Source organism: Lissotriton helveticus, chromosome 5_1, assembly GCF_964261635.1.
Source record: "Lissotriton helveticus chromosome 5_1, aLisHel1.1, whole genome shotgun sequence".
NCBI classification, from domain to species: Eukaryota; Metazoa; Chordata; class Amphibia; order Caudata; family Salamandridae; genus Lissotriton; species Lissotriton helveticus.
In genome coordinates, this window is record NC_136065.1 from 1,400,258,150 (window position 1) to 1,400,271,538 (window position 13,389).

General features: G+C 44.5%; 1 protein-coding gene across 1 annotated transcript in view; it reads left to right on the top strand.

Moving 5' to 3' along the window:
* The window catches only part of SIKE1 (suppressor of IKBKE 1), a 166,630-nt gene that overhangs the window by 130,970 nt on the left and 22,271 nt on the right, over nt 1-13,389 (top strand). Inside the window, exon 5 of the mRNA XM_078644370.1 lies at nt 151-264. Coding sequence (XP_078500496.1) covers nt 151-264 — 114 coding nt within the window. The remainder of the gene's footprint in view (nt 1-150; nt 265-13,389) is intronic.

A 13,389-nucleotide genomic window follows, 5' to 3' on the forward strand; every position in this document is an offset into this window, starting at 1 on the left:
CTTCCTCACTGAGCCATACTGCCCAGTTATTAGGCAGCACATTTGGATCCCACATCAAAGGATGTGATAATTTACAATTAAAAAAATGTTGAGGAAGGAAATGATGACTTGACAGAACATGGTATTCATTAACTGTAAATAATTTTGCAGGAAATCGAATGCCAAATTGACCGAATATGTTCTATGGGAGAAGTTATGAGGCGAGCTGTGCAGGTTGATGATGACCAGTCTCATAAAGTTCAAGAAAGGCTCGCACAACTGGAGGTAAGAAGGGGCAACTAAGGAGCTACTGGCAATAACTATGACGTCTAGCTGTATGTCCATAAGCTTTTGGTGTTTTGAGACTTAACGCAGCCCCACTCAAGGCTGTGAGGAATGAAAACTATCCTTAGATAATATGGGTCAAATGTATCAGTCTATATGTCCCACTCTAGTCAGTACTTTGAGAAAACCTGTCTAATAATCATAAAATGAAATATATCCAACCGTTAGACTTCAGACCAAAGCTGAAACTTACAGCATTGGAAAGCAGTGTAATGACTGACATGAACTGCATGGCTGTAAAATGTAATAAAATACTTACTTGTCAATGGGTGAAGTTGCTTCATAAATCTACTTGTCCTGTAAAACAAGTCACTTGTCCCTTTGGTGCCACATAGTGTGGCGACAAATTATAGCAGCAATCTCATTATATAAGATTTCGATACTAACCGCTCTGATTACGCCAAAGTTCATACTATTGTATGGTTTGAATACATGCAGTTCCCTTATTTTGCCTCCTTTCTCCAGATCTAGATACTGGGGTTGGAGGTAGCAATAGTTCCAGCGTTGAAATGCCTGTTTCAGTCTGTGCAGACCTATAAGGGTTTTCACCAGCTCTTTGCCAATCTTGTTCCATACTGAGAAAGCCTGGAAATGTACTGGCAGGAGCAGAAGTAAAAATTCTTTCAGGGTTGGGGGAAAAAGGGGTTGGAAGGAAAATGAACTTGTAAACACTTCACAGATTTTCTCATGAGCAAATCTATCCCTGCATAATTGTTCATGCTAAAATTGAGTTGACACATTTTCTAGGACTGCAATTTCCTGGCCTATTAATTGTTGTAAATTTGTGAAAGCTGTACATCTACAATCATACCAGGACACATCACATGGGTGCATTTTTTGTGACTTTCTTTAAGGATTGGGCCCCTAATTTGGTCTGGCGTTAACCAAGACCTTTTGTGTTTATTAAAATTCTATCTCTCTCTCTATCTATCGGCTGATTTCACTGTAAGTGACCGCATACTGCTCTTTCACAAGGAGCATATGCACACACAAAGTAGTTTTGTTTAGTGCCAGGGACTACCGTTGAAATGTGTGCTTTTCAGATAAAACGTATTTTGGGTTTTGACAAATGTTTGTTATAATGCAGAGGACCCAGCAGCTCTCGAAAGTTTTACAAAAACCATGTCAAAACAAGACACGCATTTGGATAACCAAAAGACTGACCACAAATGGCCCCTATTGGCTTTGCCAATGCTTGTTTATTTCTATGTTTCCTATAATCTTGCCCACTGGCAGTTGAAGTATCATAATAGCAAATTACCCCTCATTAACAAGCATGGCTTTTAGCCAACTCCAAAGTGTCTCCCATGATTTGAGTCAACTTGGCATCTCCCTCAATGGCCGGATGATCTCCTCTTTAATACCTACATTTTATTGTCTTTTACATTTAGTGCTTTCAAGATGCCTCTTGTGACATATGTCACTCCTAACCAGCCGAAATGTTTTAAAAAAATATTTGATCTTCAGGTATTCCACATTAGCCCATATCAGCTAATTGTAGCTCATCCAGCCTTGATTGTTTTTTTTCTGCGTAATCAGATATATCATCCCATGCATTCACTTTCCTTCCTTTCTTCTAACCATTCACTCATTCTCGCACTAATCCACTCACCCATTCATACAAACATTCATCTTCAATGAAGAAAAGCTTTCACTTATGAAATACCGACACCTGTCGACTTTGCAAATGTTTGTTACTAGGAATGTTTGCTGGGTGACCACTGTAGGAAGAATTAAGTAGTGTGCATGAAGACCTAGGGGGGGATCCATGGTGTGAGTAGAATCTGTATGCAACTAATTTTACCTGCTCCAAAACATGCATCAATTACAAGACACCTCAGTAAGACCGCGTTGCTGCCTCCTAATGAACCAACACTTAAGAAGCTCTATCTGTGCACTACATTTCTCAGAAGAAAAAGCATTTATAAATCTAAGCTGTGCAGCAAAAGGACCAATATTCATTCCCGATTTCAAGAAAACACAAATAAGAGGCAATGCATTTACGGTGCAGGCAATGAATTTATGAATTTTTCTTCTGACAAACATTAAAATGAACATAAACCATTCTGCTTTCCACAAAGCAGTAGTCCCTTTCTTCTGCCTGTTCAATTATATCAACTGTTGTCAGATATAACTATCACCCGGAAACCAGTGGTAGCCGCTTCTTAACAGGGGGGGGCAGGGGGTAAATGAAAAAACCTTTACTTACCTGCATGCCAGGCACCGCCTCTTCGTCACTCCAGGAGCAGGAAGGAAGCAAGAACCATGAAGCACCCAGACTACCTTGGCCAAGCACGATGCTGCCTTACAGCAGCATTGTGATTGGTCTGAAGAACGGTGGTTCAGCACTCAGACAGGGGCTGGGGGGCTGGGGAGCTGGGGTCCTGGGCATGTTCCCCATCCAGGCTGTGCAATACAGCCTGTGGAGAACATGCAAAGTGCGCATGTCTGTTTGGCTGGCCCAAAAAGGCCTGCCAAACCGTTATTCGCACTTAAGAGAGTGCGACCACTCCGCCCGCTGTTCCTGTGACGTCCGACCCCGCCTGGCCCCCTCACCAGCTAAAAAAATTAAATGATGATTACGTTTATTATCATTTTATTTTTCCTTCTTCAACTGCTCACTTAGCAGTGGAGGGACACGCCTTTGCAGATGAGCCGCCTCTGCCTGAAACTGAATTCTCTGTCCTGCATCTAGTTGCTTCAAGAATAGTGAAACAGGATTATAATTTAGCCAAAAACACAACATTCACTCTGCCTCCCCTTTTACAGTTTGGAAGTCCCATCTTCTACATGACCATGGATTTCATTAGTCATAATGCATCAGCTCATTCTGTTAGCTACTTCTAACAGCAAATTCATCACCTTGTGTATATCCCCAGGTGCCAGACTGGATCCGAAGCAGTGCTCCTCTGTGCTGGTAGGTGGCGACGTGTAACTCCATTTTGACGCCGTTCAGGAAATGAGAATCTGAGAAGCATATAAGCGCAACCCATGTCACTTTCTTTCATTACCCGGAATGTGTGCCCTCAGACTCGGGTCTTACTAGTAAATTGGCATAACCAGTGTGCAGACTCCTTACATTGGGACATTTTTAGATGGCAGGAGACCATTCCACAGAAGGAGGTAGAAGGGCTGTGAGGAATCTGTGGTCAGATAGAATATTCACCAGAAAGAGGTGTGCCATAGAATATCGAGGTGGGAATCTCAATGCACCAAATATCATGGACATAATATCAGAGGACAAAATATCAAAAGGTTAGTATTTTGTTACTTTCTGTACCTAACTCCACATATATGTACCTTGACGGTTTATATATCTTCAAGGTGTATAAATGTGGACTTATGAATAGTAAATCCATACTTCCTCTTTATGCACTTAACTTTTTATTTTTTGTCCCTCAATATTCGGTCTACAATATTAGTGCATCACAATATTCCAGCCTTGATATTCCATATTACAATCCAGAAAGAACATTACCAAAGGTAAGTAACCTGTTCTTCTGAAGGACACTTCTAACCACTGCCAACAATTAGCAGATTTTAATACATAGGACTTCCATCATGAGGTAAGCCATTTCTGCACTGCCTTGCCTTTCTTTGCACCAGAAAATCACACAAAGATCTGATCATCCAATCAATGTTCCTTCTTAGATCAATGGAAAACTAAGTGCTCTTTTGGGGTCCAAGTGATGGAGGCTCTTCTTTTGAGGGATGAGGCAGACCAAAGAAGGTGAGAAGAGTAATGTCTTGTCTGGTGAAAAAAAGGCATTACAACCTTCAGCAGGAACACTGCTCGAGTTCTTGCCCCATGTTGGCAAAAAGATTGTATAAGGAGGCTTGACAGAAAGGGGGTTGAGCCACTCACCCATCATGCTGATGTTATCTCCACCAGAAAAATAGTTTTTTAAGTGAGGAGGACCAATGGATAACTGTGAATTGATTTAAAAAAGATACACATGAGAAAAGTTAGAACCAGATTTAAGTCCCACTGTAGCATCACTGTTTGGAGCCTGGGGATATATCACAAGGTAAGGAATCTGCAGTGGTATAGAGTATCCAACAAAAAGAGCCTTACATATCTGAGGTTGTCTGGGGATCATATAGTCACTATGCATCCATAGAACAACATGTATTCCAACATTCTACGCTGCCTTACCTTGACTGGAAGTTATTTTCACATGTGAATCAGGCTGTTCTCTAATATGCTACATAGTCATCTATGTATCATGGCCAGTTGTGGGCCCTCTGTGGGAACTTTCTGCTTTTAGTTGCACTTGTGGGTTCGCCAGTGGGTGAATCCAGTTGAGTGTCTTAAGACCAGGTCAAGGTTTTGACCTTCCATCTCAAGGTTTCCTTGTTTTTCTTCACCCTCTGTCATTGTTGCCATTGGGTAGTTTTGAAAAGTCTGCTGTGCATCCCACAGAGGCTGAGCTGATGCCTCTTATCTTTGTTTTCTTACTTATGAAATGATTTCTCAGTTGTGATCATCATTCCCTTCTTGCTTGTTATGGTATGGTATCTGATATTAAATTAATCGTCCCTTTTTTCTGTATGACTTGGTTGTCCGTGTTGAGCTTTCAGTTTTCTTATTCCTTGCAGTTATTCTGTTTTCGGCATTCTTTATATTTATTCCTACTTTGCGGTGTTCTCTTAGTTTGTGGTCTTTGGGCACAGAAAATTGTGATCCAAGGACTGATTCTCTCGCACCAGGAATGCGGTCACACGCTGTACTTAGGCAGCCCTCTGTCAGTTATTAACAAACTTCAAGTTATCCAAAACGCTGCAGCTCGAATTCTGTTAGGTATCCCTAAAACAGCGTCTTCCTGTGCAGCGCTAAAAAATCTACACTGGCTGCCTAAAAGATGTAGAGTACATTTCAGGGCACTATGCATCACACATAGGGCAAAACATCAAATGGGCACTTGTGTGCTCCTTCAGCTGGTCACCTCCCATCGGACTAACCGGGCTCTCGCGTCCAGCAATCTTGAGCTTCTTGCTGTTACCAGAGTTCAGAGATCTAGACATGGAGGTCCCTCCTTTGCTTTTCTGGCACCCAGTTCTGGAACTCTCTGCTGATTAGCCCGAGAACGGACATCAATTTTATTAGTTTTAGAAAGAAACTTAAAACGTACCTGTTTCCCTAGTCTTATACATTTTTAACCACCCTCACTCCAGCAGTTGTTTAAAGCGTGGGAAGCCCGTTGTCAGGTAGCCAACAAGTCAATGGTGTTGTTTATTCCTGGTCTATAGGTATCATGGTATTGTTACTGTTATAGTTTCAACAACCAGCATTCTATCTTTGCCAGAGGTTTAGAGCTTCTTTAGTTGAACCGGTATATAAGGAGGTTGTGGTTTTTATAAATATGTACAGTAATACTTTGGTTATGGTTAATAAAAACCTTTACAATCGAAAGCAGCAGGTGTTTCATAAAACTGAAATAGTTTAAGCTGAGAAAAGTTCATACATGTTACAACAATATTATATCACGTTAGTCAGTTACGTATGAATAGCAGCTGATTATTTCTCTGTTTGAGCAGCACCTTTACTAAAGTGCAAATGCATTGAGACGGCCACTTTTACATAAATGATGTGACGGATTTGCCGCTCGTATTCCTTGCCTGTCTCTGTGCCCTTCACGAAGGATTTGTGCTCCGTGTCTGGAAGCTGAAGGCTGCTCCGCCTCGAGGCGCTATCTCTTGGGACCTGGGAGCTCGTGTGCTCCACACCGGATTTTCAGTGCCAGCGGAGGGAGAGAGCCCTTCATAACATCAGTGGAAGCGGGACTGCGAGGCCCAGAGGTGTTAGCGCTTGCTAATTGCGCGCACCTGGTGCCTCTTCCCGCCCCCTCTCTGAAGGCTTCTTCACTTCTCGCGGCCCCCGCTCCGCGGGAGCCGCTCGTATTCCTTGCCTGACTCTGTGCCCTTCACGAAGGATTTGTGCTCCGTGTCTGGAAGCTGAAGGCTGCTCCGCCTCGAGGCGCTATCTCTTGGGACCTGGGAGCTCGTGTGCTCCACACCGGATTTTCAGTGCCAGCGGAGGGAGAGAGCCCTTCATAACATCAGTGGAAGCGGGACTGCGAGGCCCAGAGGTGTTAGCGCTTGCTGATTGCGCGCACCTGGTGCCTCTTCCCGCCCCCTCTCTGAAGGCTTCTTCACTTCTCGCGGCCCCCGCTCCGCGGGAGCCGCTCGTATTCCTTGCCTGACTCTGTGCCCTTCACGAAGGATTTGTGCTCCGTGTCTGGAAGCTGAAGGCTGCTCCGCCTCGAGGCGCTATCTCTTGGGACCTGGGAGCTCGTGTGCTCCACACCGGATTTTCAGTGCCAGCAGAGGGAGAGAGCCCTTCATAACATCAGTGGAAGCGGGACTGCGAGGCCCAGAGGTGTTAGCGCTTGCTGATTGCGCGCACCTGGTGCCTCTTCCCGCCCCCTCTCTGAAGGCTTCTTCACTTCTCGCGGCCCCCGCTCCGCGGGGGCCGCTCGTATTCCTTGCCTGTCTCTGTGCCCTTCACGAAGGATTTGTGCTCCGTGTCTGGAAGCTGAAGGCTGCTCCGCCTCGAGGCGCTATCTCTTGGGACCTGGGAGCTCGTGTGCTCCACACCGGATTTTCAGTGCCAGCGGAGGGAGAGAGCCCTTCATAACATCAGTGGAAGCGGGACTGCGAGGCCCAGAGGTGTTAGCGCTTGCTGATTGCGCGCACCTGGTGCCTCTTCCCGCCCCCTCTCTGAAGGCTTCTTCACTTCTCGCGGCCCCCGCTCCGCGGGAGCCGCTCGTATTCCTTGCCTGACTCTGTGCCCTTCACGAAGGATTTGTGCTCCGTGTCTGGAAGCTGAAGGCTGCTCCGCCTCGAGGCGCTATCTCTTGGGACCTGGGAGCTCGTGTGCTCCACACCGGATTTTCAGTGCCAGCGGAGGGAGAGAGCCCTTCATAACATCAGTGGAAGCGGGACTGCGAGGCCCGGAGGTGTTAGCGCTTGCTGATTGCGCGCACCTGGTGCCTCTTCCCGCCCCCTCTCTGAAGGCTTCTTCACTTCTCGCGGCCCCCGCTCCGCGGGAGCCGCTCGTATTCCTTGCCTGACTCTGTGCCCTTCACGAAGGATTTGTGCTCCGTGTCTGGAAGCTGAAGGCTGCTCCGCCTCGAGGCGCTATCTCTTGGGACCTGGGAGCTCGTGTGCCCCACACCGGATTTTCAGTGCCAGCGGAGGGAGAGAGCCCTTCATAACATCAGTGGAAGCGGGACTGCGAGGCCCAGAGGTGTTAGCGCTTGCTGATTGCGCGCACCTGGTGCCTCTTCCCGCCCCCTCCTCCTACTACTTAGCCTTGCAGCCTAACGCGAACGCGGGACGCGCGCGGACGAAGACCGGACAAAGAGCGGGCCCTCTGTGGCCCTCAGTGGCTGAAGTAGGCTGGGCTGGGCCCACTTATTTATATTTGATTATATAGAGACAATCCTAGTCTTTTAACCCATTGACTGTTTGTACACGATTGGCCATTGCTGCTTATACAGTGATTTAATTTCTGCCTCTGATTGATTGACTTCATGACTAGATAGTATTCATTTTATATATTTTTTAACTTGTTTGCTGGCATTATATATATCCCTATTTTACATAACCTGATATAAGTTGTAATATGACTGCTAAAAAGCTAAGATCTGGAAGACTGTTGGGGGGAAGATCAGCAGCTAAGACTAGATCTAACCCTCTCCGAAATAAGAATGTTTCAACGATTCAGTTGAAAGGCCAAAACCAAATTTTCCAGTTGTGGGAGAAAGCGGTCGATAGGGTACCCCAGGAAAAAACTGCTTCTAATAAGAGTGTCTCTCTGATTTCACCACCTAATCCAGCGTTTAATCATCATTCGAAGGAGGTGGAATCGGGAACTCTTGATCTAAGCCCATGTATTACTAAGGGTATACCATCTACTACTTCTCTACCTTTGGAGAATGATAAATGTTTAAATCTCAGCCCAGATAATCCCAAAAATATCAAGACTCCATTAGCATCTGTAAATGTCTTGCAAAATGGGATACTTTCCCTCTCTAAGTTGAGGGAGGATATAAACGAAGACTCACTGCCCCTAGATATTGACCCAGTGCTATGTGAACGTTATTTGGTTGATGTACCTAGGGCATTACTAGAAGCTGTAAAGACCCCATTGGGTGCAACACCCTCTGGTCTCCATCTTTTTAGCAGTACCCCTTCTTCCAACTCACAAGATCTCTCCCTTCTGTCAAATATGTCTAAAAGTCCAATGCTCAATATAACAGGGATTGAGGCTATTAATGATCCTTGCCTGAAACTATCAGAGAAACCCATATCTGAATTTCTACTTTCCTTGGAACATTTGCTATCTTCAATTCTGACGCTACTGAATAAATTTGTGGGTAGCTCGGATTGTGTATTGGACTCTGTTACACAAATTTTAAAAGCATTAGTATCAAAATCCTGTGAAAGGGGTGGTGGCTCACACTCTCCCCATATAATACCCCCAAAAAATCTTTTGGCTAATTCACCTGGTTTGTTAACTGAGAATATACTGGCTGCACCAACAGTGATGGACTTACATCCTATTCTGAAAACATCTGCTTATAATTGTATAGGTGACTCCACTCCAGATATTGTTTCTGAGGGCAATAATATTGTACTGCCAAATGCGATTTTGAAATCATCTGCTTATAACTGTATAAGTGATTCCATTCTAGATATTGTGTCTGAGGAAAATAATATTGTACTGCCAAATGCTAATGCCGAAAAGGCATTATATCCTATTTTTGATTTAGAATCTAAGGGACCGGAATTGGAGGAAAAAGTGGGAAAACATGGAAATCAGAAGGGAAAAAAAAAAGAGGAAGTCTCTCCGTAGATTCAAGAAGAGGAAGCAGAGACAAATCCTCTTTGACAATCCCCATGTTTCCTCTAAATCCTCCTTTATGGAGGCCGAGAGTGTTAATGATAACAGATCCCTGAGGCATGACTCAATTAGGTCATCTTCTGAACTTTTGGGGCCTCCCGTTAATTCTGATGAAATTATAACGAATTGTTCTAAATTAAATCTAATAGGACAGGGCGTAGAAAAAGAAAAACCCACGATTCACTGCTTAGCAGTAGATGAAAGAAGCTCTGTCCCCGTGGTTTCCATTGACTTAAATCCTTCAGCCCCTTCTTTCCATTCATGGGCAGAGGGGGCAGCCGTATGTCATAACTCTGTCTATAAACCTATGGAGACCCGTACTGACTCTCTGCTTTTAGACTTCATCCCACTATTTGATATTGATTTAAGCCTAAATAGATCCTTTTTGCTGAATTGCTGCAAAGATATTGAGGGATTAAAATTAATTAAATCAAGCGACATTGACCTAGTAACAATACTGGGATCAGGTTCTATGTCATTTACTAGGGTAAGGTTCTACTCAAATTTGATAGTGAATCTTATATTAAATAAAGCAGAAATTTTCCAGAGTCGGGGGATTGATGTGGTGCCGTTCACTGCCACAGGTGTTGATAATCATATTGTCAATGGCCACCATAGGGGATTGGGTCAGGTTGGTCTCTCTCAACCTTTTGATGATTTAAAAATCCATGTCTCAAAATCAAAAAGGTTAGTAACACATGTTATTCCTCCCCCAATAACAATAAATAGGGGTATAACTGAAAACGAACAGCAATGGAACTGGCTACCTGGGGCCCTAGTGACTAAGGTGACGGACAACCCCAGACTGTTCTCTCACCTTTAGCAGTATCTTTTCCATTATCTCCTGGAATGCAGCTGGCATCAATAACAATCCTGAAAAATTATCATATCTTTTTTCTTTGAATGCCAATATAATCTGCATCCAGGAAACTTGGTGTACCGATAAACTAGATATAGCGAAGGACTATTATAAGTCAAGTCAAGTCAAGTCAAGTCATAAAATTTGTATAGCGCACTACATACCCAGAGGGTTTCAAGGCGCTTAGGAAGGGGAGGAGGATTATTTGTCAAATATCCACGTTTTAAGCTGCTTTCTGAACGCTAGGTGATTCTGGGTGAGGCGAAGGTAAGCGGGGAGTGAGTTCCAAGTTTTGGCAGCCAGGTATGAAAAGGATCTGCCTCCCATGGTGGTCTTGTTGATGCGAGGTACAGTGGCGAAGGCTTGGCTGGAAGAGCGAAGTTGGCGGGAGGGGGTGTAGAAGGACAGTCGAGAGTTGAGGCAATCTGGTCCGATGTTGTAGAGTGATTTGTGTGCGTGGGTTAGCAGTCGGAAAGTGATCCTCTTATTGACGGGTAGCCAGTGGAGGTCTTTAAGGTGACCAGAGATGTGTTCGTTGCGTGGGATGTCTAATATGAGCCTGGCTGAGGCGTTTTGGATTCGTTGTAGTTTTTTCTGGAGTTTAGCGGTGGTACCTGCGTAGAGGGTGTTTCCGTAGTCCAGTCGGCTAGTGACTAGAGCGTGGGTGACTGTTTTCCTTGTTTCGGAGGGGATCCAGCGAAATGTTTTTCTGAGCATGCGAAGAATGTTAAAGCAGGAAGATGATACGGCGTTGACTTGTCTGTTCATTGAGAGTGAAGAATCCAGGATGACGCCAAGGTTCCGTGCGTGGTCTGTCGGGATGGGTGCTTTTCCGAGGGCTTCCGGCCACCAGGAGTCGTCCCATGCAGAGGGGGATGTACCTAAGATGAGGACTTCTGTTTTGTCTGAGTTCAGTTTCAGACGGCTTTGTTTCATCCATTCGGCGACTTCTTTCATTCCTTCGTGTAGGTTAGTTTTGGCGGTGCTGGGGTCCTTGGTGAGAGAGAGGATCAGTTGAGTGTCGTCCGCGTAAGAGATGATGTTGAGGTTGTGTTGGCGGGCGATGGCCGCGAGGGGGCTCATGTATACGTTGAATAGGGTGGGACTGAGTGAGGATCCTTGAGGTACGCCGCAAATGATTTCAGAGGCCTCGGACTTGAATGGTGGGAGGCGGACTCTCTGGGTTCTTCCGGTGAGGAACGAGGTGATCCATTCCAGTGCTTTTCCTTGGATTCCGATGTTTCTGAGGCGTTGTAAAAGGGTGCTGTGGCAGACTGTGTCGAAGGCTGCGGAGAGGTCGAGGAGGATGAGGGCGACTGTGTCTCCATTGTCCAGTAGAGTTCGAATGTCGTCTGTTGCAGCGATGAGGGCGGTCTCAGTGCTGTGTTTGGCTCGGAAGCCAGATTATGTATTGGAAGTAGCGGCAACCCCCTCTACTAGAGGACATGCAAAAGGGGGAATTGCTTGCCTATTATCCAATACAATAAAGTGGAGTTTCTCCCACCATATAGATCCCAGCAACCTTTTTCAGGCTGTGACCCTCTCCAACATAGATAAAACTGGGGAGAGATACCCCCTTGTTATAATAAATGCCTATATTCCTCCAGGTGATCCTTTTAATACTTTGATGAAGAAAATTTTCATCTTTATTAGACAAATTAAAAAAATAGCTCCTCTCTCTAATTTTTTGTTAGTTGGTGACTTAAACTGTAAAGTGTCCAATTATAGTCTGGAACTATTCAGGAATAAAGAAAAAGAGGAGGTTTCACTGATACCCCAAGCCCTCTTTCCAGATAACATAAAAACAAATAAACGGGGTAAACTGCTGCTGGAAGAACTACATAGCACGGAGGGACTTCTAGTCAACGGTAGGCTCCCATCCGATGTTCCTGCAAACTACACTCATAGTTCCTCCAATAGCAAATCAATCCTAGACTACATAATCGTTGACCACCCTACTTTCTCTCTTTTAAGGGATTTGGTTGTTATGGACACTACTCTTAGTGACCATAATGTTATCATCCTAACGCTTTCTCTGGAGCTCCCCAACTCTGACTCCTGGGCGTTGGATAGGGATGTGGTCACCTTCCAAAAAACAGGAAGATGTTTCTGGGACTATAAAGCTATGAAGGGCGTGGAACCTCTTCTTGAAAAAACACTATCCAATTTAAGCAATTGGAAGGGGGTGGAACAGTCCTCTTTCGATGCTTTTATAAAGGAGATTATTTCTACTGTAAAAAAATTGAATTTAATTAGGAAAAAAAAAAAACAACCTCCCTAAAGCAGTTGTTTCCCTTAATAAGGAGATAAATAAACTGGTGAGGGAACAATACATATGTGGTGCAGTAGAAAGATCTCAGAAAATATTTCTCCTTAAAAGGAGGAGAAGCAGGATAAGGAAAAAAATGAAAAGAGAAAAAGAGGACCTGCTATGGATTGGATTGCGGGAAGCCGCAGTTCATGGGAACTCTAGACAATTCTGGACCCTTATTGGGGAGGGATGTGGTTCTAGAGTGCGTCCATCTCCAATCCCCATTTCCGAACAAACCTGGGTTAATTACATCTCAAGTCTGTATGCTAAGAATGATCAGCATGTGAAACTTAGGGGTATTGAGGAAGATACTATTTCTATATCTGAATACCCCTCAGAATTATCTATAGAATTGGCTATAAGGGACATGCGCCCATCAGGCGCCATGGGTCCTGATGAACTCCCGATATCTGTCTTGAAACAAAATCCAGTATCCTGGAGTAAAATCCTTTTTCCTCTTTTTAGGACTTGCTATATTAAAAAATTTATTCCAGCATCCTGGAAGGGGAGTATTTTGGTTCCGATGTTTAAAAAGGGCGACAGAAACTTACCCATTAACTATCGACAAATAGCTCTCTTAGACGCTATTGGGAAAGTGTTCTGTAAATGTTTATTATCCCTAGTTAATGATTGGGTGGTGCAAAAACAAATCTTACCCTTAGAATAAGTAGGCTTTCGTAAGGGTCACGGAACGCTGGATAACCTCTCCGCCCTTCAGACAATTATCGATAAATATATAGGGGTACGTGGCGGAAGAGTTTATGTGGCCTTTATAGACTTCTCCACAGCATTTGACAAGGTTGATCGTCCACTGCTATGGAGAAAGCTCTCTGCTATGGGATTGCCACCTTATCTACTAGATATGATTCAGTTGCTACATACAGACACCTGGTGCCAGGTCCTGCAAGGAGGAGATAGGGGGCTCTCTAAGATTATCCCCTCATGTAATGGCCTTAAGCAAGGCTGTCTCCTTGCTCCATTACTTTT